Genomic DNA, 27,727 nt, shown 5'->3' with positions numbered 1-27,727 from the left:
TGCAAGAAATAATTTCATTAAGAAACCTCAAATAAATTTTATGTTCTTTTTTTTTAAAGATTTTATTTATTTGTGAGAGAGAGAATGAGAGACAGAGAGCATGAGAGGGAGGAGGGTCAGAGGGAGAAGCAGACTCCCCGCTGAGCAGGGAGCCCGATGCGGGACTCGATCCCGGGACTCCAGGATCATGACCTGAGCCGAAGGCAGTCGCTTACCCAACTGAGCCACCCAGGTGCCCAGGCGCCCCTTACGTTCTTTTTTTAAAAGATTGTATTTATTTATTTTTTTTCGAGAGAGAGAGCACACCCAAGAGTTGGGGGAGAGGGGAAGGGCAGAGGGAGAAGCAGACTCCCCACTGAGCAAGGAGCCAGATGCAGGACTTGAAACCAGGACCCTGGAATCATGACCTGAGCTGAAGGCAGATGCTTAACCTACTGAGCCACCCAGGCGCCCAACTTTTTATATGTTCTTAATAAAAGGAAAGTTCAACACTGATTCAATGTGATAGGATACTAAGACGAAAATGCAATTTGTATCACTAGGTAATCGAAAGAGATCAAACAACAAACCAGAAAGACTTCTAATAGTCCACTTATCCTCTAATAACTGTGAATTATAGAAATGCTGTAGTTAATTTATAATTATTAAACTGCCTTCTTTCAGGATTTCAAAGTGTTCACAGAATGTTTTCATTTGTGATAGCAATATGCATGGCAGAAAGAAGATATAGATACAGAGGGGTTAAACAACCTCCTATATGCTGTCACTCCCAGAGCTATGAATAGAGCGTTACTCGATTCAGTACTAACCCAGCATTTAGTTGGAAAATGATGGGATTCTCTAAAAAGAATTTAGAGCCATCAGGTTCAGAAAATGAGTAGAAGAATCTGTTTTTTTTTTTTTTTTCCTTTAAAAGAGCCTAACCTCAAATGACCACTGAGATGGATGACTTTACTAGATCCTGATGGATCTTAAATATCATTAATTCACTCATCAGTGTCTAGTAACATTCTTTAACCAGATGGGCAACACAGAGACAGTTTATTCATAGCAATATTCATTACATGAAAGCATTTATCTATTTTGCTTCTCAGAACCACTGAAGTAGGGGCGCCTGGGTGGCTCAGTTGTTAAGCATCTGCCTTTGGCTCAGGTCATGATCCCAGGGTCCTGGGATCAAGTCCCACGTCGGGCTCCTGCTCGGCGGGAAGCCTGCTTCTCCCTCTCCCACTCCCCCTGCTTGTGTTCCCTCTCTCGCTGTGTCTCTCTCTGTCAAATAAATAAATAAAATCTTAAAAAAAAAGAACCACTGAAGTAAAAACAGACCCAAATTTTTAAAAAAGGGGGGGATCCTGAAACATATTCTAAGTTTAGAATAGAATTAAGAATAAAAACAAGTTTTCTCAGGAATAACAACAAAAGAGGCCACAAATGGTAATATATTAGATCCACACAAATTATAACAGAAAGATTTTCATGACTCCAAACCAGAAATCATTTTAACTTACCTTGGAATATAGTGCTAGTCAAAAAAAAAAATTAATATCAGTTAATTGTGCTTTCTAATAAATTTGTGAGGTAACAGTGGATTTACTGAGAAATACTACACCTCTGGATCTTCTAAGACACAGGATAATTCAGGAGCACAGGATAACTCAGAACTGCCTTTACAAATCATAAACAAGTATTCATGAATAAAAGATAGGGCTGAGAAGAAGAATGGAAAATTATAATAATATCATTTTATACAAGAAAATATTGAGCATATATTCCCACCCAGTACCAATATACTATTTTACAGGAACAAGAATCAAGTTACTTTTTATGTAAAGAGGGCTAGGACTTCATTAATTAATTAATTAACTAAAATAAATAAGACACTGAAAATAAAATTAGTTTGGGCACCCTTCTAAATCCCTTTATGTTCTCTGCTTTCCAGGGGTTAACCATCCAGGCTGCCCTGACCTAAATTTTAACTATCTCCACTGTAGTGCCATAGACCAAAATGACAGCTATTTAACCTAAACCATATCAAAGTGGAATGCAATCTAACTATGGTAAGACCTAAATCTGCTTCAAATAAAGACCGCATTATCTTGGAAGGAACTATTGGGTTGTCCTGCAAGTAACTGCATTTTTTTTTTAAATCATCACTCTTTAATCAGAGAATTATTATAGAAATTTTGGGGAAGATTTGTTTTTATTGGTGACACTTACTCTCAATATACTACTGTCATAGTACCTCTTAATACACTCTGTGGGCCTTTTGAATAGCCATTCTGTAAATAATACAAAATAAAATTTGGTTTCTATATAGCAATGAAAAATAGAAAAGGAGAAATATAAATAGAAACATATTTTATTGCTTCTGAAAACAATGTCTCAAGGTTTGCCTCTATCTTGTCTCAGTAGAAAACCTCTCATTTAGTTGTGAAAACTTGAAAACCTTTCTTCTCAATATGGCCTCAGGCTAACAGAGCTGTGCTGGCAAAGGCCAGAGATGTTGCTCACTGCAGGGCTAAATGGCTCCATGGTACTTTTACGGTAAAATTGAATTTCTATGATTTACTCATTTGAAGCAACAGGATTTGGAGTGCTTCAAAGTAATTCACAAAATCAAAAGGAAAAGATCTGAAATGCTGGTCACAGCCCTGAGATTAATAACCTCTAGTAGTTTTAGAAATATTTTAAAATAAGAGATCCTTCCTTTATACAAAATCTTGAAGACAGCTAAATATTAAAACAGATGAAAGGCTATGGTAGTGTTTGAATCAGGGCAGAGGCTTTAAGTCCTCTCCTCCCTGTGCTCTTAAACCCCCAGGGATAGTCCTAAGGTGCCTACTCAACACTTAAGCTTCACAAGTTGACATCCACTGGCCTACATAATTCTGTGAAATTTAGAACCTAAGAATTTGTTTTGAAACAGCAATTTGACATAAGAAATGAGACAAGTCAGGGCGGCCAGGCCAAAGTACTTGGAATTAATAAAATAAAACTGGTAGCTTTCAGGCTAGGCTTCCTTATGCTCCTTACACTACATGAAAATTAGGAAAAACTATCTTGATAATAAACAGTCTATTCCTGAATTTTCCAAATGGATCACACTTCAGATTTGGTGCCAGAAAAGAGGTTAACATGGCTGAACTTTAAGTAGAGAATGACTCAGTGTGGGAACAGGAGGCACTGAAGTAATGTGCTGATGTGATTTAAATGACATCTTTTTATGTTCTAGGACCAATTATCCCATTTATGTTCTAGAACCAATTATCCCATTTATTTGTTGAACAGCTTTGAGCAAAACAAATATTTGTCTCTTAATTTCTTTATCCATAAGACATTATTTCTGCACTAAATGTTTTGACCTTTTCTTAAAAATAGTTACTAATCCATATTTTATCTTGATGTGTATGTTTTTGCTGGGTGAGCTGAAATAAGCCATCACCTCCAAGTTGTAGATTTTCGTATTTCCTTTTAATTATAAGCTCCACCCTGAGGGCCATATTCACATTTTCATCCATCTGTTCGTTGAACTGCCTCCCTGAATGTCTTTCTGAACTTTACCAAAGATGAAATTTCTTCTCTCACAGACATTTTCAGAAGCATAATCCTTGCAGTTATTCACATTTGGGCACTTAAGGTCATCCTCAGTTACTTCTTTTAACCTCTCATGTTCAACTTCTCCAATGTCCTCATCCATTCATTTATTGTCTACTTTCTGTCTTGCCCATATTAAGCACCATAGAAAAAAACAAGACCCAGACCATGTCCTGAAGGAGTTTTGAATCCACCTTTTCACATTTGATCCCTCCTTTCTTTTCCCAATTATTAGAATAGTTTAGTGCCCATTACCTTCTACCAGAACTGTTTTTACAACCTCCTAACTCGTTTACTTTCCTCTCATGATCCCATCCTTAACACTATTCATTTACAATCCAGTGTGCCATTAAAATGTCTTAGTATAAGAAATCTAAAGTAGGACTATGATAATCCACCCCCCAAATACACACACACACACACACACACACACACACACACACACACACACACACACACACACACACACACACACACACACAAACTGGCAGTCTACTGACTGCAAAGTAAGTTCCTAAACCTAGGGTGATAGACCAGATATCTAAGGTACCAGGTAAGAAATAGCAACACATAAATCTAGTTAGGGTACACAACAGGAGGTTATAGAGAATGTATAGATATCGAGAAAACACACCTACCCTATCATATTCAAATTCAATTAAAAATCACTACAACTGTGGACCAGAATGCTACCAGTTCCCTGATTCTAAACCTCCCTCTATCCACACCTGTGTTTCGACCACATCATGTCATGTTCTACATAACGCTGTTTCAATGTTTTTGATCATGATGTTCTTTATTTTTTTAAGGATTTTAGTTATTTATTTGACAGAGAGAGACACAGTGAGAGAAGAAACACAAGCAGGGGGAGTGGGAGGAGAAGCAGGCTTCCCCGCGGAGCAGGGAGCCTGATGCGGGGCTTGATCTCAGGACCCTGGGATCATGATCTGAGCCGAAGGCAGACGCTTAACGACTGAGCCACCCAGTTGCCCCGGATCATGATGTTCTATCGTGTAGATGCTCCCCTCCCTGTCAAGTCTATCCTCTGTCCTCATTCTCACCTCCTCCAGTTCAACTACTACTGCCTCCAGGAAATTTTGTTTGTTCTTCTAGTAAGAATTAACCTCTTATTCTCCTTCGTTGTCACTATATTTTTTATTTTTTACATAGTTATAAACCTGACATATGCATTTATGCTTCACAAAGGTCTTCACAAAGTTCTTCACAAAGAACCTTACCGGGGTGTACTGAATAAGCATATACGTTGAAGTGAAAGATCAAGTGAAATAATTCAGTATTTATCACTACTGAATACAAATAACTTTCCCAATAATGCTTTATGATTTAGACAGAGTATATTAAATGTTTCAGCAAAGAATTTGACTGAATTTTTAAGACATATTTTGAAATACATGAAGAAATATGATCTAGTTAACAGTATAGAATCAAAGGTGGTTGGATGGCAATATACAATGAATTCAGACTGATGTAACAATGGCTATTGAAGTCGGTCCCCAGGAGCATTCTGACAACTCTATTCTCTACCATATTTTTGTCCATTTTTTTAAAAACTTTTTTATTGTTATGTTAAACACCATATATTACATAATTTGTTTTGGTGTAGTGTTCCATGATTCATTGTTTGTTCATAACACCCAGTGCTCCATGCAGAATGTGCCCTCTTTAATACCCATCACCAGGCTAACCCATCCCCCTACCCTCCCCCCCTCTAGAAACCTCAGTTTGTTTTTCAGAGTCCATCATCTCTCCTGGTTCATCTCCCCCTCTGACTTACTCCCCTTCATTCTTCCCCTCCTGCTATCTTCTTCTTTTTCTTTTTTCTTAAAATATGTTGCGTGATTTGTTTCAGAAGTACAGATCTGTGATTCAACAGTCTTACACAATTCACAGCCTTCACCATAGCACATATCTTCCCCAATGTCTATCACCCAGCCACCCCATCCCTCCCACCCCCGACCACTCCAGCAACCCTCAGTTTGTTCCTGAGATTAAGAATTCCTCATATCAGTGAGGTCATATGATACATGTCTTTCTCTGATTGACTTATTTCCCTCAGCATAACACCCTCCAGTTCCATCCACGTCATTGCAAATGGCAAGCTCTCATTCCTTTTGATGGCTGCATAATATTCCATTGTATATATATACCACATCTTCTTTATCCATTCATCTGTCGATGGACATCTTGGCTCTTTCCACAGTTTGGCTATTGTGGACATTGCTGCTATAAACATTGGGGTGCACGTACCCCTTCGGGTCCCTACATTTGTATCTTTGGGGTAAATACCCAGTAGTGCAATTGCTGGATCGAATGGTAGCTCTAATTTCAACTGTTTGAGGAACCTCCATACTGTTTTCCAGAGTGGTTGCACCAGCTTGCATTCCCACCAACAGTGTAGGAGGGTTCCCCTTTCTCCACATCCCCGCCAACATCTGTTGTTCCCCGACTTGTTAATTTTAGCCATTCTGACGGGTGTGAGGTGGTATCTCATTGAGGTTTTGATTTGGATTTCCCTGATGCCGAGCGATGTCCATTTTTAAGAAAACATGGAGTAGATGTAAATCATGTTTGTAGATGGCACAAGCATGGAATTACAGGTTAAGATTCAAAATAGTTGACTGGTTGTATGCCTGAACTAAAACAGTAATCAGAGTATGCTTGCTTCCATTTCCTCCTCACCCCCATTTTCTCTTCATTAATCCACACTGTCTTGGTAAATGATACCATCATCCACCTAAGAATTTAAGATGAAAATCTGGGAGTCAGTCATGACTCCGGTCTTGCTGTCACTCTTGCATCTAATCAATCAACAAGTCCTGTTGAAGCCAACGACTTAGGATATAGCACATCTATTCACTCGTTTCCATCTCTGATGCTAAGACAAAAGTATAAGCCCTTGATGCTTCTTGACTAACTCATAACTGCTTTGCTATTTTCTTATCTTTAGTTTGCACTCCTCAAATCTGTTCTCTTGTCAGAGTGATCTTTCTAAAAAGCAAATTTTATCTTGTACCTTAAGGCTTTTCATCATCTTGACCCTTATCTGTTTCTCCAGTTCTCTCAGGCTCCCTTGTTGCATTCATGCTCTATTTCCAATTCTTAAAATCAGCACTTCTCTACCATAACTCCATGACTTTTCTTACATTTTTCCTTTGATTTAATATTTCTACCTGTGGTACAAAGAAATAATGGCATCTTAAGATGACCACATCGTAATCCCCAGAATCTAGGTTACTTTGCAAACACAGGTAAGGTTGCAGATATAATTAAGTTTGTTAATCAGCTTAAGGGAGGAAGAGTTTCCAGGATTATCCAGATGGGGCCAGTGTAATCAACAAACTCCTTATAAGCAGAAGAAAGAATCAGAAGACTATCTAAGGGAAATGTAACTACAGAAGAATAGTAGAGATACGCAAGATTACTGATTTTGAAGATGGAGGAAAGGAGTCATGACTGTAGCTTTTTTCTAGCCTCAAACAACTGGAAAAGGAAACAAGCCAAGTCTCTCCTAGACCCTCCAAAAAGGAACATTGCCCGGCTGACATACAGAGTTCAGCCTACTGAGACCCATGTTGGACTCATGACCTGTAGAACTGTAGGATAACAAATTTATCTTAAGATGTTATGTTTATGGAACTTATTATGGCATCAACAGAAAACAAATACACTACTCAACCATGTTAATCTAGTGAACATCCAATAATTCTATGAGACTCAGCTAATGAGGAATATTGATTCTTTTAAGTGACTTCTACCACAGGACTTTTTTTATTTTTTATTTTTTTTTTAAGGTTTTATTTATTCGACACAGAAAGAGAGACAGTGAGAGAGGAAACACAAGCAGGGGAGTGGGAGAGGGAGAAGCAAGCCTCCCGCTGAGCAGGGAGCCCAACGCCGGGCTCTATCCCAGGACCCTATTTATGACCCGAGCCGAAGGCAGTCACCCAACAGACGGAGCCACCCAGGTGCCCCCTATCACAGGGCTTTTAACTGTCGATGTGACTTATATGTTGAATGTCTTTACCTACTACTGAGCTATAAATCTCTCTAGGACAGATACCTTCCCAATATGTTATGGCTTATTTACTTTTGTATCCCCAGCATCTTGCATAGGAGACTGGGTAGATATTTAAATTCTTTTTAATGTTTGAAGATGAAATTTGAATAGAAATATATTTCATGCTTTGAAATAGGCTCACGCAATTAATTGGTGAGTAGAGAATAAGGCTGAATTACCAGCAGTTCAGACGGAAAAACTTACAGGTTTCAACTAAAAGTTTAGAATTAGTCAACAAAACAGAAACATTGATCAAAACAAAAACAAAACAAAGAAAAATAGCAACAAAATACACACACACACACACACACACACACACACACACACACACCTGAGTATAGGTATTATTATTTCCAGAACCAGAGAATTCTTACACCTTACTGTGTCCTCCCTGCTCAGACATCAGGGATCCTGTAATTAATTCTGAAATTGACTCTAAGAGATATTCTGACAGCTAAAATATGTCCAGAGCAGGAGGAGATGGCCAGGAAGAACATGAAAAGGATTTAAACACTGTGAAGAATGGTTTTAGAAACAGAAGTTATAAAATTTGGAAAAGAAAAAATTAGGGTCTGAGTATGAGAGTGGGGGATGTATTTATAGAAATTATTTTTTTTAATGTGCATGAGAAATTAGACAGACTGTGTTTAACTCCAGATAATTTGGAAACACAGAGAGCACACCACACTGGAGAAACTCAGTAACTATCTTAGTAACAATAACAACATGCAGATGGCTAATTGGCGATAGTTTCAGCAGGCATATTTTGATTCAAATTAAGAAGAGAAACTCTTTAATAATAAAACTCTCCTTTAAAAGACTGCTACAGGTACACTCTCCTTCTGGACATGGAAACAAAGTTTGGATCAGCACGATCCCAGAACCAGCAGAAGAGTTTGTTGTGTAGGCATTTGGACTACGATACTTCTAAAGATTAGTCAAATTTATGATTCTATTACTAAGTCCTTTTCCTTGCTAAAGCAATTACACATATATCCCAATTTTTTGAAAATTCACATTACACCACTTCACTTTTAGGGGAGATCTACACTAGTAACTGTTTTGGCTAGCCAAAAGAAATTCACAGAGTTTTTTGCTTTTACAAAAAAGCTGAAAAGCGAAAATAGCTTCCAGCATTTGTGTTGCAGTGGGCCGCCACAGAGGCAGTATGCGCCAGGAGCAGCGAAAGTGGCCCCTCCAAGCTCCTTGCTCTGGAACTACACTCAGTATCCCAACATGAAGCAGCCATACCTTTGAACTTTATCTGTGAGCATCTGTACTTTATCTCAATTTATTGTGTGCGTTCATTAGCAAGATATGTCCTAAGGTCTCAGAAGAGCCTAAGAGAGGTTATGTTTTAGGTCAGGGAAATATATTTAAAAGTTAAGTTATTTGACCATTCTTTTTTCTTCCTATTTATTTTTTTATTATGTTATGTTAATCACCATACATTACGTCATTAGTTTTTAAGGTAATATCTGACCATTCTTAAACTCATTTTCCTCATGTGTAAACTGAGACTCATAAAATCTACCTCTTTTTGTTTGAGGATTACATGTATGATTATGACTAACATAAAATACATCTTTAAGTTTTTAAGATTGTATTTATTCATTTAAGAGAGAGGGCACAAGCAGGGAGGAGGGGCAGAGGGCAAGGGAGAGAAGCCCGCTCCCCGCCGAGCAGGGAGACAGATGAGGGGCTTGATCCCAGGACCCTGAGATCATGACCTGAGTCAAAGGCAGATGCTTAACCGACTGAGCCACCCAGGTGCTCCAATAAATAACATCTTTAAAAAAAAAAGAAATTATATGGTACTTTCAAACACTGTATGTTAGTAATTTAGTTAGTTAGTGAGTAACAGGGTAGGGCTACTGAGAGATTTATCTTTGGCAAGATACCTTTGGCAATATGGGTTATTCTCACGTGAAACAGGTACCCATTTATTTCTAGAGTTTTCTAGTCCCTGAGGTTGCCCTCTCAGGCTGCAGCCATTGCTCTTCCACATCCTTGCTACCTGGGGAAATAATGCTGTGTTGTCACTGCACCTACATGATAACTCCCCCTCCCCACCCCGGGAGCTTCTCCCCTTCAGCACTCCTCTTCCTGCATTTCTTTCCAATCACATTTTTTTTTTTAATCCCTTCCTTTTGTAGGTTTTTAAAATCTGATAATATATATCCATATAAGTCTTATACCTGTGTCAGTCATCTCTAAAATGTCTCATAAGAACATTATTTCTTTCTTAATGGACTCCAGGGACCAAATTTCCACCCCTAAAGCTTGGCCTTTGTAGAAATGGCATATTCTTATTTTATTGAATGCCTCCTTCACCATAGCCTCCAGTTTTAAAAAAAGTATCATAATCAACTTTTTTATTGTATAGAGATATATATGTGGCATATTTCTTATGTGAGCTCAGCATTTACTGTTTGGTTTTCTCTTTGTCTGGATCTCTTTACCATGGCAATGATCCTAGAATATATTACAAATTATCCATGGGTGGGCATCACATAGGAAGTTTAAATGTTGCCACATAGCCAATTTGATTTTTTGAAGCACCTATCTGAACGCTACACAATGAAAATTTTAATGACCTTTAGCACAAGATTTGAGAGATCCCAGTGACATCTTTACTAGTCTGAATACCAACTGTTTCATTTCAAGGATAACGGGAAGGCCTAACTCAAAAACTGTCTCTTATTTCCCTATACTTTCATAATGGACCAACTTCTCTTAAAGCAAGATAATTTTTTTTATTAGCAAGAAAAGTCTCTCAATGCAGAAGCAACATGGACTTAATTAAAAACTTGAATATGCCCCTTGCAAGAAGAAATAAATGACCTTCATCACCATGAAGTACAAATTTTAACTCTTAAAGAGACCAAAAGCCAATGAACTGAGTCGGTAACACTTCAAAAAATGGCTGTGCTTTAGAAGCTTCTGGGGGAGCTGAGGGGGTTTTTCAAGGTATAGGATTCCAATCCATCCTAAGTCTACTAAGTACAATTATCAGGCAAGTTCCTTTAAAATCAGTATTTTTTAAAATGTGCCCCTGGTGACTGATGGGTGGGAGTGGGCAGGGCAACCAACTTGAGAACTGTGGGATCAGAACAATGGTAATGAGGTCAAAGTTTGTAGTGGTGTTTCAGAAATTTTTCAGAAGTTTTAAGAAGGAGGTAAGTTACTTGGCCAGCCTCTCTTAAAAACAGCAGTCCTCCTTTAAATCAGACATTTTTTTTTATTTTTGAGAGAGAGGGAGCAGGGGAGGGGGAGAGGGAGAGGGAGAGAGAGAGAATGTTAAGCAGGCTCCATACCCAGCACAGACCCAATGCAGGGCTCAGTCTCATAACCCTAAGACCATGATCTGAGCCAAAATCAAGAGTCAGACGCTTAACCAACTGAGCTGCCCAGGCACCCCCAGAACATTTTTTTTTTAAATTAGAGAAGACATACTTGAAGATGTTCAAGAAAAAAGCAACAGCGTCTTCACCCTAAGAGGTCATGACATCACTCTTTATAAACAATGAGAGAGTAAGTCCGAAACCAAATTGTCCTCACATGCATCAGTTCAAATTCTGGCTTTATTTTGGAGCAATCAGCTTCTCTCCCTTTCCATCACAATGAACGGCTCCTAATTTCACTCAGTCTTCTCACAAAGAATACCACTGGTCACAGGAAATACAGACGGGTCAGTGCAAACCTAAGGGCTCTGCTAGGGAAGCAATACAAAATGCATGCCCTGCTGTCTGTGAGACACTGCATTCTTTCATCTAAACAAATAATCACTAGAAAGACAGTCATAACAAGCCATCACATAATTCTTTTAGGTCAGCATAGCATCAAAAATAGCTGTTCCCTAAGTTGAACAGAAGATTCTCGGCATATTTTGCCATTAGCTCTCTGCAAAAAATCTATGGTTAGCTTGTGAATGAGGATTTCCCTGTGAACTGAAACCACAACTGACCAGTCTAGGGATTTCCATCCCTCTGGCTGTGCTTTAGTCCATTCTAAATGTGATTGTTCCCTTGAATGGAGTAATTTAATTTTCTCCAAATGTCTCCTGACTTTATAATGCCAAGTTTAGAAAATGAAATGGAGAACTGGGTCAGCTGACCAGGTAATTCAGGCCAAAAAATAAAATCATGCTTAGAAACTTCATATAACACATGAGTCGTTTTAATTTCCTGAATTATCATTTGTCTTGAGTCATCAAATTGCTCGCTATCTGTGCTATGTATTAAAAAATTTATCTAAGGTGAAAGAAAACACTGTTCTCAGCTCACAACTGTGGTAGCATCCCTGCACTCTACTTGGTGAAAGTAAATACTAATGATCACTGAAGACTACTTCAGCTGCTGCTTTTCTGAACGAGCTATCATGTGGTCCTAGGCACACAGCAATGCATAGGCAAACAAGCCAAGCAGAAAGGGGAAAACTGCACTTAGTAGAATACACATTCTGTATAAGTAGATATAATTTGAACGTGTAAAGACATGTCCTGAAAAATGGTAACGATTATCACTGTGCTTATATTTCTTAATGTGAAAGACCTTGAAAACATCCATTCTGAAAAGCTATGGCTTTATACCATGTCTAAGAGTCCCACATAAAGAAGAACCTCATTGGTGCTTTTAGTAATACATGACTGAAACTGAATGAAACCATTCTCTCTCTCTCTGTCCCTCTCTCTCTCTCTCTCTACCAAAAGGACAAATAATAAGATACTAATTTTAAGGGAACCATGACCTTAGGCACTGTAGTTTTGTTGTTGCTTTTTGATTTGGCGATTTCCAATCACTGTAGTTCTTCAGTGCAAGTTCCATAGGTTAGGACAGCTGGCTGTGGACCTGGACTACTTGATAAATCATCTACTTGAAAATATGATCATTTATCCCTGGGCTGGGTAAAAGTCAAAGATCCTTAAGGTATATATAGCTATTTGAGGACCTGAGAAGAATGAATATATTTATTTAAATGTTAGAAGCACAAGTTAAGCTACATGAAGATGAAGTACAGATCTACCTCATTCTTTGAAACTTTCCCTCTCACAAATAGCCAAAAAGCACTTCCTGACAGTCACAATGAATAATGCTGTTTAGAAGTCAAATGTGCAGGAGCTTCTTCCTGTTACCTATGTACACACAAAGATATACAAAGATGAATTACGTTCCCTTTCTTAAAGAATCATTACTTTAAGACTGGTTGTTAGAGAAATTTGAAAGGAAGAGTCTGATCATCAGTGGTCGCTGGGGTGGTTTTCAAATCCTTTCCAAATTCTCTGAGATCACCTAAATTGGGCAGGAATCAAGGAAGATCAAAAGGGACAAGCTGAGTCCACACTCCCAATTCAAGGAGAAAAAAAATCTGTTTTTATTGATTTAGTTTGTCCTTCATGGGAAGATCTACCTCAAAGCAAAAAGGAGAAAGAACTGTTAAAATTAGTGTATTATAAGAAAGAAAAAATCGTATCTGTAGTAAAATCTAAAAGGAAATTTTACACACTTGTTTAGCCAATTAGTTCCGTCTTTAACCAAGGATTATTGAGTACCTACTTGTGATAGCCACTGTTCTAGGGGCTCTTGAGATATATCAGGACAGGGCAGAAATCTCTGCCCTCTTGTATTCTGGAGGGAGAAAGACAGACAATAAACAGTGAACAAAGTAAATGAAAAAAAAATTAAAGTAGGTTAGAAGATAATAATCATCGTGGAAGAAAAAGTAGACTGGGAAAAAAAAAAGAAAAACTAGACTGGGGTATGATAATTCAGGAGAAGGGCAAATTGTAGTATTGAATAGGATAATCAGAGTAAGTCTCTTGAGAAAGTGCCATTTGAACAGAATCTTGAAGGATGTGAGGGTGCTACCCAAATACGTAAGTATTTCAAGGTAATTATGTTATTTTCTAGCAAAGATATTATATAGGAAGAGAAGTCCCTAATTAGCTTTTCCTTGAAAATCTGGTCTTCAGGTGACTAAGTGGTTTCCTATAAACCCAACTCATATATCACTCTATGGAGTTCTTACTGAGGCAAATCATTAATTCACAAAAAAAGTTTTCTCTGGAGGGTTACTTTCAGTCCCTGAGAAAATATTTACCTCCCTGTTCCCTTCAGCCTGCAAATTTGTGCCTAAAAAGCAGCACTTTGCCAATGAACTCCTAGGTTTTTTCAAAGGGGAGACAAGTCCATTTCAACTTCATCATTGTATGGAAGAAAAAAAATGAAAATGTAAAGAGTTACAGAAATATCTAAATAATTTTAAGTACAATCAACCTTTAATGCTTTAGTGTACCAATACTCTTTGTAGTATGGGCCATCAGGCCAATGAGGTCCAATTAGTTATAACTTAAAACAATCACAGAATCATAAATTATAGGTATTTATATGATGGACAGAAGATATTAAGAAATTAATGTTGTTTTTTAAATCTTTGGCAGATTACAGATCATTAGTTTTAAAATTCATTTAATCTAAATACTGTAAACAAGTATCTTCTTTTATTTCATTGCTACAATCAATAAAAACCATCTTCTAAGTACTTATGCAATTTGTCATGTAACATATCCTTGAGAGTGGAGTATTTTTATTAGCCCGTATCACAGATCATAAGATTTATATAAAGTAAGGCTATATTACTTGCCCAAGGACAAATAAAGGATCTGAACCCAGGTCTCATGACTTCATGGACTCCTACCCATCACACTATCCTGCTCTCTTATTATAAAATAAAATTTTACACCACTAAAAAGGAAACCTTGAAATGAGAATCAATAGCATCCTCTTTAATACTGATTGGTTTCCTTCACACTACCTCTAAATTTATTTTGTAAGAATAAGAATATGAAACCTTCATGATTATCAGTGTGTAACTAAAGTCTTTAAAGTTTCCTTAAGTTTGGTTATTCTCTACCAGTTATTTTAGTTCAAATTCTCCACAATGTTTTGTCTATCATAACAAGCAGTATCTCCTATCATGCCTTATAATCAAGAGTATCATTTTTTAGATGATCTTGTAATGTTCCTTCCTGTTCCAAATTCTATGATTATTTTTTAAAGACTTTATTTTTTTTTAAAGACTTTATTTATTCATTTGAGAGAGAGAGCACGAGTGGGGGGAGAGGCAGAGGGAGAGGGAGAGGCAGACTCCCCACTGAGCAGGGAGACCTATGCGGGGCTTGATTCCAGGACCCTGAGATCATGACCTGAGCTGAAGGCAGACGCTTAATCATCTGAGCTACCCAGGCACCCCGATTCATTTTTTTTAAGATTTTATTTTTATTTTTTTATTTTATTTTTTAAGATTTTATTTATTTTTTGAAAGAGAGAGTGAGTGTGTGTGTACAAGCGGGAAGGAGAGGGAGAAACAGGCTTCCCACAAGCAGGGAGCCCAATGCGGGGCTCAATCTCAGGACCCTGAGATCATGACCTGAGCCGAAGGCAGACACTCAACTGACTGAGCCACCCAGGCACCCCAAGATTTTCTTTTTACAGGGCCGCCTGAGTGGCACAGTCAGTTGAGCATCCAACTCCTGGTTTTTGTTCAGGTTGTGATCTCAGGGTCATGAGATCCAGCACCCTGTCAAATCTGCTTAAAATTCTCTCTCCCTCTCCCTCTGCTGCTCCCCCCACCAAAATAAATAAATATTGGAAAAATAAAATATTTTATTTTTAAGTAATCTCCATACCCAATGTGAGGCCTGAACCCCGAGATTGAGTCCAACACCCCACCGACTAAACCACCTAGGTGCCCCCAAAATTCTATGATTCTATTTAAAGATCCTGATTCCTTTAGTATATGAGCTAAGAACTCTGGGAAATTACAATTTTCTTTAAAACCACTGGCTAAAACAATTTAAAAAAATATTCCCTCTTACCAACCTAAATGTGTTGATGTTGTTTTTTGAACAAAATCTAGATAAATAAAAAATATTTTAAAATGGACAGATAAGATAAAAATCATTATTTTGGAAAAGGAATCATCCTTTTATTTTATTTAGTTAGTTAGCAAATTCCATGCCCAATGTGGGGCTTGAACTCACAACTCTAAAATCAAGAATCGGATGCTCCACTGTCTAAGCCAGCCAGGCACCACAGGAATCATCCTTTTTAAAGTCTAGTATGCCATAATTAAATTTTTTTTGCTATTTTTGGTCTTAGTAAAGCATCTAAATTTATATTTATACTACCTCATTCTTAAAAATATTAGACTGTGGAGAGTCCTTTCTGTGCTCTTCTCCAAGGATAAATTAATCTACTACAAGTCTAATAAAGCCCTTGCTTAGTTTATTAGTTATTCAATGTCACCACTGTTTATAGAATGTATGAAGACATGTGCAACATCTCATCCCAGAGCTAAGAGTGTAGAGATTCAATGGAGCTGGGACTTATTAGTAATAACTATAATGACAAAAATGATTGAATTACAGCAAGAGATAATACATAAATATTTACTTTAAAAGTAATTTTTCTTGATTACACCCAGAAGTGATAGGCACGTAGGCTACAGAAAAACTAAAAAAAATTCCAAATTCTAGTCACATAAGCTTCTATGTATGTCATATTGATGAATATACTTATAAAGATCATGAAGATATTTAATGCCTGATCTTATAAAGTGAAATTCTAGTCTTTCCATGTTCTATAACTGTGAATGAGGAGCATTCCCTGGTACTGCAACAGTAAAAGCAATAACAGATAATTCAAAATAAATTACTGCTTAGTTTGCAAATGCACAAAATGTAGGCATTTCAACACAGTAAAATTCTGTCAACATTCACAAATGCTTCTGAATAATGAAGAATACTTATTATAAAGTTAAATAAGGAAATATGATTTAAAAAGCCATACAGAAGAAAAGAAATAGGATATTTTCAAAATCAAATTAGATCCACATCAGAAACCACAGTAAAATGTATTTAAAAGTTATAAAACAAATATGCATCATAATGGTGATTTGAAGTTGGATACTTCATACACAAATTAGCAATGCAAGAATTGAAAGATGGTAACAAAAGTTATAGAAACAAAGGAAAATGTATAAAAAATACTAAATGCTTTTTTCTCCCCCTAAATATTAATAATATCAAATCTATTTTAAGAGTAAATATAATAAAATGTTAGCTGTGGTGTGACATTACAGATAAAATTTTAAAACACATTAACTTTGATATTGCTAATTGTAGTAGAATCCATTATATCTACTTATTGATACAATTAGTTTTGAGAAAATTTTATTATTTTTTTCATAAATTACTCTATTTTAAGATCTTGATTTTCACTAATACAAAAAAGCTTAGGTCCTTTTACAATAATTTTATGCCTGACAGCTGTATTTGTAATACCTTGGCCGTCTAGAAATATGAGAAACCTGGATAATCAAACACTTATTGTTTCATTTGAAATGGTCAAATGGACATTTACTTTGCAAATATGCTGCAGATTTTATGAAGGGAGGAACAGTAAATATGCTCATATCACAAGATAAGACATAAATTTTGGCTCTTTTGGAAGTTTGCAATTGAAACCCAATCTATACAGGTTTTTTGGTACATTACAGTTGATACAGTGAGATTTAAAACAACAACAATAGCAAAAAACAAACAAAAACCTCATGGAAACCACATAAGATAGCATAACATCAGTTCTAACTTTCGGGAAATTTTCTGTACTGTATGAATAATGAAGGCTATAAAATTAGTTGACACTGTGACAACAAATCACATTAAAATTCCTGAAAACCCTTAAATACAAAGATACATTGACTTCACTTCCTTACAGACCCACTGTGGTGCATATGCTAAGGTATATCAAAGTGATTATCTTCAGAACGAGGCCTTACCAAGAAAGAAATACTGCAGCTCTGGAAAAAGGATATGGATGATAGGCAACAAAAGAAAGTTGACAGACAGAGAAGAGAGGATTCCATGTAATTTGTTGCTACAATTCTTTTCAGTTATTTGCCTAAATTTCCACTTCCTTTGCCACCCTTTACTTTGTCCACTCCAAACCCTCCATGTCTTCCTCTACATCTACCTCTTCCAATGTGCAACCCCAACCTCACACACATAAATCCTTAAGTCATGAAAATGGTAAATTCAAGATACAATATGAAAAATATTCTGGAAATACAATGTTTAAAAAGAAAGTCAAGCTTCCTGCCCTCATGGAGCTTACATTCTACTAGGAAAAATTAACATTAAATATATAATCACTCATATAAATATATAATTACAATTAAAATGACTGCTATAAAGGAAAATACAAGTCTCCAATCAAAGCACCAACATAAATTCATTATTAACATTAATTATTCATAGCTCCTGAGCTATTAACCAGCCACGATGGCTGGATTTGCAGTGTAACTTACTTTTTTGGTATTTTGATTGAAATGGTCATTCGTTTCTCTCAGACAACCATTAGAGTAAAGTATGAGTAAATAATTACTGAAATGAAACAATCAGTTAAACAATTATGGAAAAAATAAAAACAGAAACAGAAAACAACTCAATTCCCAGGCAAATAAACAAACCTAAATTCTAAGGAGAATAAATTCTATGGAGAATAAAGTCAGCATTGTCAATGGTCCTAAGAATACTAACGACAAATTTCAAGCTTAAAAAAGAAAGCAAACACAATTTTCACAAAACCCATTTGGATCCATCTAACCACAACTAGCAGAAGCAAGGTTGGCTCTAGATAACACCTTTCTTCAGCTATCCCAAAGAAAGCTGTGTTGAAACCAAGTTTATTCCTAACTGCATCCAGTTAAAGGTGTATTTGAAAACAAATACAAATAATTAACTCTAAAGTTTGAAGTAGAATGACCAATTGAAAATATGAGGCAAGATGGCCTATGGGAAGGGTGAGAAAGCTTCCATTTCATTCATTATGATTCTGCCAGCACATAGCAATGATCCTTAACACGTCTCCTTAACATGGCTTAGCTGTTCTTGTCATGTACACATCATAAGGGATTCTGCAGTTTCTAAACCCTGAAAACTTAATTAGGGAGTATGAAAGGACCCACACCAACTATGTAAGGATACATCACAAAGTGGTATCAGTGCTTACCTCTAGGGAGAAGACTGAGGAGGATGAAGAAGGTTAACAGGAATAATGTTCTCTTTAGATGAGTTTTTTTTTGTGTGCTTTTTTGTTTGTTTGTTTGTTTTTAAGAAATAACATTCATCTATCACTGGGCATTTAAAAATTTAGAAAATATTTTAAAATCCATACAGAAAAAATCAAAATGATAATGTTCTTGAATCCAGTTTTGCCTCTGGACTCAAGAAAAAAAGAAAGAAAGAAAGAAAGAAAGACATTAATGCAGAGATGTTCATTCCAGAGTCCCTGAATTCACTACTGCTAAAGAAGGCAACAGTGTCAAGAAAAATGCTCCAGGATTATACTGTGGTGAAAAGATTTGGGAAGCATTAATTTACAATGCAAATAAATTATTTCAGAGTGGACAGGTTTAACACCTATTTTATGCACAACTAGGATTTAACTTGATATTGAAGCTACAGTGGAAAGTTTCTAGGTATTTTTTGATTCCTTCGACATGTGGCACAGGACAAGGAGAGCTACCTAAGGGAAGCCCCTGATTCATGTTATCTTTATCTTTTCTGAATGTTAATCACATTTTTTTTATCATTTTCAGCACTTCCATTCTGTCATTTATACTAACTTATCCACATGTTTTCATTTCCCTAATAAACTGAAACTCTTTGAATGTGCATACCATGTCATAGTCAAGATTGTATTTTTGCTCTAGAATACAGATTTGTTGAACTGATTTACAATTAAAGAAGACTTACAAATCATGTTTCTCATTTCTATACATCTAATTAACCAACATGTAAAGGTTACCACTCTGATTTGCAAAATATTCAAATCTATCTTAAAATCTTCTTTCCCCATTTAACAACAAAAATCATCCTGGTTCCATTAACAGAAGAAAAATGTAGAGGAACAACCAAATTCCTGCACTCTGTAGTTTTGTGCTGACTGAGGAATAAACTTCAATGAAAACTGGTGAAGTAAAGTATGTTTGACACACATGCCAACAGAAAACACTTAAGACTGACATAATAAAACTGAATGAAATTAAGTGACACTTAGCATTAATTACATCAAAACAAATATCAGCTGAGTATAAACATGAATTATTGTGTATGTAGAGTTAAATGGTTATAGAATTAAAAGATTATTTTTGAGTTACTTTTTTACAACATAACGTATATGTGTATGTATATTTAGGAAGTTTGTGTATATACATGCATTCATACATATACAAACACATATGCATATAGGTCACTCAGTCAGTAAAATAAAATATAAATACAGTTCCCTCTATGACATCCTGAATCCTCTAAGAAGGAACATGGTAGGAAATGCCCACTGAGAAAGGGAAGTAGATGAGAATTCGACATAAAAAGTTTAGAAAACCTCCCAAATGGTACATGAAATCTCTAAAACAATTGATAAATACTGCCATTTGTGTAGTTGCTAGAAGGCTTAAAACAATATTAAATTATAATATTGGAAATGGTTGACCAAAACACAAACTGCAATAGCATATGTTCTCTTAATTGGCTCAAAATACCCAAGCAACATTTGTTTCTAAAGCTCAATTTTACACATTTAAAACTGATATCATTTCTTACTTATTGCCTGGCTCATGTTCAGGTGCTTTTTCAAGCAGAAAAGTTTCCCTGCTAGATGACACAAACGTAAAGGTGAAGAACTGTGAGCTTTTGTCCTAATTCAGATTTAGACTCAGAGCACAAGAAAATTCAGAGAATTTAAGAATAAGACACATTCCTGCATTAAAAATAAAAACAAAACCCATGAAAACCAAAAACAAAACAAACAAAAACAAAAACTAGAGACCAAGGGCACATTCAGTAATACATAGTTAAAAATGGTTAATTTAAAGGCTATGATACATATTTACCATGTTTACGTATCATTCACTTCCTGTTAATGAAAACACTAAACACAATGTGGATGGCTCTAAATGGCAAATTAAGCATGCTTTTAAATCTAGCATCAATGCTGTCAAGGAGTACACATGCCTGACTTACCAAGTGATGCAGAAATGTACACCTGGTCGATAACGTTCTTAAAACAAAGTTAGTATGTGCAAAAGAAAGAACAGGCTTGTCTTGTTTCTTTGTCTCTTTCACAGTACTGCCTTTTCAAGTTATTGTCGAATTAATGTATATATAGACATCTAGCAGGCAACAAGGCGATGAGCGCACCACAGTACCATTTCAATGCTGCACATGCTTAGACATCCCAAAGCAAAATGGCTGGGGCAGGTGTGCTCCCGAGTTAAATGTTTGAGGATGACATATTTATGGTGACTACACTCATCATTTAACTACCATTAAATGATACTGCAAAAAAAAAAAAATGATCCTGAAACCTGTAGCTAATTTCTAAATATACTAATTATATAAGCAGCCGACGTGGAAAAAATATCACCCTAAAGAGCAAGAAAAAAAAGAGTGAAACATTTTGATGCATTTTTCTTACCTTCAATTAATAAAATATTCATTAACACTCATACCTACCTCCCAGTGCCCATTACTAATGCAAAAAGGTCTAAATACATTTTCATAATGTGTATACACTGTAATTCATACAGATGATATTAAGAAGAAATAAAATAATGTAATACCTTTACTTTTACCTATGGATTTGATGAAATGGTTCCATGAAGAAAGGGTTTCCATACAAAGAGAATAAAAAGAGAAACAACAATAAGAATTATGAATATATGTAAATGCACCATCTTTGAAAATTAAACAAGACAAGAAAGTATAAATAAGGGTTTGAAAACACATGGAGATATAATCAGCACATGTTGAGAAATCTGCCTTCTTTTTTAAGGCAACATGCAAAAGAACTGAAACATCCATGCTCACTTTAAAAGATTACACAAAAAAGAAGATACACAATGACTGTAGTATACGTAGAAAAAGTATTGATTCTGTGAAACACTATACTCAGCATTCTAGAAGCCAGAAGCCAAAGATGTCTGCATGTTCCCAAACTGCCATGCATGGGTGAAAAATGGACTCTTTTTGGTACAGTACATTAAACTGAATATGATATTAATTTCTGATGGTTCTCGGTTTTTCTTTACTATAGCGACCCTTAACTGCATATGCTTATAATTGTATGGAAACTTTCAATCACAAATTCTTATGTCTCATTTATCTGCAGATATTATAGTGCAAAGAATGAAGGAAAATAGAAGTCAAAGGAGCAAACCAAAATCAAACCAACAAATAAAGGGGAGAAAAACATGAAAAAATGTGAACAAAATTATGTATTATTTTGCAGCCAGATAATTTGCAAGCATTTGCCCATCCTTTGCAGTGATGGTTTAAAGCAGCTACAGAACAAGAAAACACTGAAAGCAGAGTGGAAAAGGAACAGAGCCCATACCTTGGTCGCCCATCATCAGGTGCGCCAGACCTTGAAGGGAAACAAGAGCACAGTCAGCAATAAACAAGGGAGCATGGGAAGGCAGGGTCGTCACGGTGACAAAAATGTTCAGTGACAGACATCTTGTTTCCTATGAGACATGTCTGTATCACAGAGGCAAATCAAAAAGCATTCTTTCAACCCCTGGTTGGAATGCTTTGGGGCAAAGAGTTACAGTACTGCAATTTAAACATTGGCATATGCTGCCCTGTGTATTTCTTCGATGTATCAGTTGGAACAATCAAGAGCATAAAAGCATGACTTAAAATCCAACCAATCCCTTAAATATTGCATCTGCCCTTTGTGCCCTTTGATGAGACTGTTTGGAACACTGCCACCACAGGGCTTCTTATTCTTTGGTGATGAAATCATATTTTTAAAAACCCAAAGAAATATCTGAAACATGGGCTGGGTCTGATCTTTTTCCCCTCATCAAAAAATGAGAATTTTTATAATTAAATTAAAAAAAATTCCTTAGTCACACTGAAATGATAATGCAGAAATGTCTCCTTGTCTGACACATGTAGCAATTGACTAAGCTTGTTCAAATACAAAAAAGACTATTAAACATGCAGCTGTAAAGTTGGATTTTACTACAGAATGATGTTTTTAGGAAACAATGGATCAGTTTTAAATAAGCTTAAGTAATTTTCCATGGAGAACAAAACTATTTAGTCTTTTACTTAAACATTATCTAAATACTAAACTATGAGTTAATGTGAATATATTTAATCATGTTTTATATTTTTATATAAATCATAATTTCATCAAGGAAGTCTTCAAAAATAATACTGAATTCCCTTTACTTAAATTATTTATTATCTGTTACTTGACAGTTTACTTCAGTTTGAAGATCACTCCTTTTCTAAAGAATACTGCTAATGTTCTTTTAAAAAACTCTCTCAGGGCGCCTGGGTGGCTCAGTTGGTTAAGCGACTGCCTTCGGCTCAGGTCATGGTCCTGGAGTCCCGGGATCGAGTCCCACATCGGGCTCTCTGCTCAGCAGGGAGTCTGCTTCTCCCTCTGACCCTCTTCCCTCTCGTGCTCTCTATCTCTCATTCTCTCTCTCTCAAATAAATAAATAAAATCTTTAAAAAAATATATTAAAAAAATAAAATAAAATAAATAAAAAAATAAAAAACTCTCTCACTATCTCACTTTTTACTGAGAGGCTTTAATTCCTAGTTCTTTATTTCATATTCGGAAACAAAGCTACTCCTCAATCCATGTCTATTTCAAGAATATGGGAAAATATCGGAGCGACATAGTAATACATACAGCAATTTCAATAGAATTTATATTTCACTTCCTAGTGTTATTTCAAATATATTTGAGACTTTATTGAGCTACATGATATTATACACCACTTACATCATACTGAAATCAATTTGCATTATTTCCTTAAAATTTTAGGAGTATTTAAACATCCCTGTGCAGCAGATACAATTACAAATCAACATATAATCAAAATATGAAAACTACTGAATACAGAAGTTTAATGTTTCTGTAATATAACTTTTTTTTGTATTTTCAAACTGATTGTAACAAAAAAAATCACAGAGGCAGTTAAAAAAGTTTATGATCTGTTGGTTATTCTGTGTAGGTTATATAATTTTTCATCCAATTTCATTTTAAAACTACTATACATATTTCCTGAAAATAGTTTATAATTTTGGTAGACTAAATCAGGGCATGATGTCTGCATAAGATCTAACTTTTAGAAAATATATAAAACACTTCAAATAGTGGTTTTGAATACCACCTCAGTAAGGATGGAAGTTAATAAATCTCAAAAGCATTCACATTCCTCATGCTAGACTTTCTTACCTCTAAGGGAGCTCCGCTATATTGCCAAAGTCAAGTTATAAATAGGAATGTTACAATTATGATTGAATAAACTTTATTACAATAGTTTATGGGCCTATACTCTGAAAATGTTGTCAAAATTTTTCATGGGATGCATGTGTGAGGAAAGAGGCACTCAGGCTTATTAGGCTGATTTTAAAGCTCCTGGAATGCAACTGGATTTAAAGAGAAAGAACAAAAACATGGAACATTTTACAGAATGGTTAAGGAAATGGAAAAGAAGTTGAAAAGATACTTATTAAAAAAATTCAATCTCAATTAACATGCATAATATAAATGATACTGATTTTGAAAGATGTCAGACCCTCAGGGTAATATCATCTTTATCAAGTGCATATTCACATGCTATTAAAATTATAGTATAGAAAAACAGAAGCCATATACAGAGCCAACATTTGGAAAAATAGTCACTGATGATTACTTTTGAAATCTTAATCTATTCTACTTAAATAATGGAATAGAAATGTTCAGCAACTAAGCAACTAATGTTCAGCATGTATTTGTGAAAGTATCACAAATAATATGCTGAAGGCTGCTATTGACCCAACTTTGTATTACCATGAGTTGCTCTTTGAGACATCAAATCTTACTAACTTTAACAGCTATCTGTAACCTCAGATGGGAAGTCTTTTTCTAAGACACATCATTCTGTAGAAATGTTCGTTATTTTTACAGAATGGCTCTATTTCAAAACAGTGCAGCAAAATAAAATGCATTAAAATTATGTTAAAATATGTTAAAATAAAAATGTTAAACACTTCTCAAATATAGACATTAGTTAAATGTTTATGCAAGAATTGTTAATGCTGTGATTATATAAGTTGATGGAGCATCAACTTCCCTCTCACAATTCTTTGGTCTATCTAGAGATAGATTTGTTTGGCAGCACACTGACTTATACATTTAAGTTCTTTAAAGATAAGAATGTTGAAATATACTTTAGTTTGTTGGATTCTATAGGAAAAATGTGTAACTTTCTCAAAGTGGCTTGACCGAGATAATTTTGAAAAAAAAAACTCTAATAAGTATAATAGTTTTATTTAACAGACACAGAATATGACAAATATACTTACCAGTAATTATGCTGGAGTGCTGTACACTTTCATTTCCAATGGCCAGTGGCTTATTTTTTAATCTAAATTTATGCCTCTTATAGTCAATGCTTTATTCTGTGTTCTTTATGTAAGTCAAATCATTTGAAATTAAACTAATGAGCTTGAGGTGATGTAATGCTAAACATTTCCAAAAGAAAATAAATCATTTTGATCAAGAAAAAAATGGAAAAAAGATCATGCACTGTGTTCTGAAACTGCAAAGAAATACTTTCTCATTTAAAATAAAAGAAGCAGGATTGTATCATTTTTTCCATATAGAACACTGCAATAAGTATTTTAAGTTTTACATGGGATGCTAGAATCCATCGAGGACTGGAGTTAAGGCTGAAGGAGTTTCATGTACTTAGGGGCTAATGGGGTTGAGAGTGCATGTTCTATTATGAAAAGTGATACACAATCCAGAAATCAACAAGTGCTCAGTTCAACTTACCGTCTAAATTTGAGATGTACTCTATTAATACTAAGAAATAAAAGGCAAATGAGAGTTGGAAAATAAAGTTGAAAGCACCCACCTTCCACATTGTTGTCTTCTGAAAGCACATGACAAGGAGGGAGAGAAAAGGAAAAACATTCATTAAGCAGCATGCAGACTGGACCTTTGCCTTTGCATGTCTTCCTCATGCAAGGCACCAAACACATCATGCAAGTGCTCCATCACTACCGTTCAAAGGGGAAAACAAAATCATGGGAAGCAGGTTCCCACCTACTGGCAGCATTTAAAGAATGTGAGACAAAATTTTGGTAATACTGCCATGTCCTGAGCAAGGAAATGTAAAAAGTCTTTCACTGTCCTGTGTAAAATAAACATTCTTACATGATGTGGCTTTCCTAGGCAATTATTTTTAAAGCCTTATTTCTTTATTTATCTATTTACAATTCCAAAAAATTCTATTCCTAAACACTGATTTGGACTTGGATAAGATAAAGTTCCATGCCAAGAGCCATGAAATTTCACTTAAAAGATACTTCACTTGTACAAAATATGTAATCCATTTACCATCATGGCCTTTAAGTATTCCTAATACTTCAATTTCTTTCCTTAAACACAACATAAACCTATGTAACTGAAATTTATAATATGGTTTATTTATAGTGTGTTCATATTTCATTGCAAATAATGGTAGTTTATTGTAATTTGTTAAAAAGGCTAATTTTCAAAACTGTTAACTAGAAAAAGTAATCCTTGCAAGGGAAGTCCATTTGGGAGCTGTTCTTTAGGCAAAATTTATCATGATTTATTGACTCTGTACTTCTGTTTAAGGGTGGGAATTTGAATATAGTTAATATAAGGACAATACTTGGTAAATCTTCCTTTATGTTTCATATAACCTACATAATATTTACATATTTTCATATATTTGTGTGTATTTCCATATGTGCACATATATACGTGTATATATATATATATACACACAAACACACACACATAATTCAAGCAGATTTTGCATGTATTTCCTATACATAAACAATGCAAGTGTATGGGATTTAAACTATTTTTAAGTAACTACTAGACAATTCATGTATTATTGATACACAGGGCTTAGCATCCAGGTAAGAAATGGAAGAGACAGCTGTTTTCCAGGACTAGACAACAGCAAGGTTTCAGTACGTATCAAATGTTTCCAATAATAAAACAGAGCCATGTTGACATTTCTAGTCCCATTCTTTTATTTAATCAGCTGTAATTTTAAAAGTGGTTATTTGATCAAAAGCATTTATAAAGAACAAAACAACAGTTAAGTGTGGGAACTTGGAGAAAAACAACTTATAAATGGGCCCTGTAATAAGGTTCAACAAATAACTCTTTCTAATGTTAAAGTTACTAATGAATTAAAAATCATCAATTTTGGGGCGCCTGGGTGGCTCAGTTGGTTAAGCAACTGCCTTCGGCTCAGGTCATGATCCTGGAGTCCCAGGATCGAGTCCCGCATTGGGCTCCCTGCTCGGCAGGGAGTCTGCTTCTCCCTCTGACCCTCTTCCCTCTCGTGCTCTCTATCTCTCATTCTCTCTCTCTCAAATAAATAAATAAAATCTTTAAAAAATAAATAAAATAAAAATCATCAATTTTGTTTAAAATCTATTAGCTGGAAACTGAAATATCAACATAGGCACATTTATTGATGGGGTCCTAACATATAACAGAAAATAGTAGATAAATGTGGACAATAGCATCTGGACAAAATACTTGGTTTGCCAGAGTTTATTTTAAAAGATATAACAACAAAAAAAGACAAATATTTGATATGTGATATTCATTTACTGATTGGTTTGGTTTCTAATCTGCTAAATAAGGAATTAAGACTGAATTTGCTACTTTTCAATGGCTACTCTGACATGACATGGACACAAATATTAAAGATTTATTTTACTACACTGGAAATTACACAAAGATACAGGTCATTTCAATGTTTAAGACACACTTTCATTTTATGTTAACCACCCTTTGAAATTCTATTCCCCATTTAAGATACTTGCTTAAAAAAATAAAATTGTTTAATACATAGGAGAGAACAACAAAATTAGGGAGTTCAGAGGAGAGACAGCTGTCAAAATAGTCTATCATTTACTATGGCTCT

At 35.4% G+C, this 27,727-nt stretch overlaps 1 protein-coding gene across 1 annotated transcript in view; it reads right to left on the bottom strand.

The window, feature by feature from the left end:
* Window positions 1–27,727, bottom strand: part of NRXN1 (neurexin 1) — a 1,127,542-nt gene that overhangs the window by 997,708 nt on the left and 102,107 nt on the right. Inside the window, 3 exon segments of the mRNA XM_027622286.2 lie at window positions 21,359–21,370; window positions 22,132–22,161; window positions 25,664–25,681. Of these exon segments, the coding sequence (XP_027478087.2) occupies window positions 21,359–21,370; window positions 22,132–22,161; window positions 25,664–25,681 (60 nt within the window).

Source organism: Zalophus californianus, chromosome 8 (genome assembly GCF_009762305.2).
Source record: "Zalophus californianus isolate mZalCal1 chromosome 8, mZalCal1.pri.v2, whole genome shotgun sequence".
Taxonomy (NCBI): domain Eukaryota; kingdom Metazoa; phylum Chordata; class Mammalia; order Carnivora; family Otariidae; genus Zalophus; species Zalophus californianus.
Note: the sequence above shows the minus strand (reverse complement) of the source record. Positions and strands in the feature narration are given on the sequence as shown.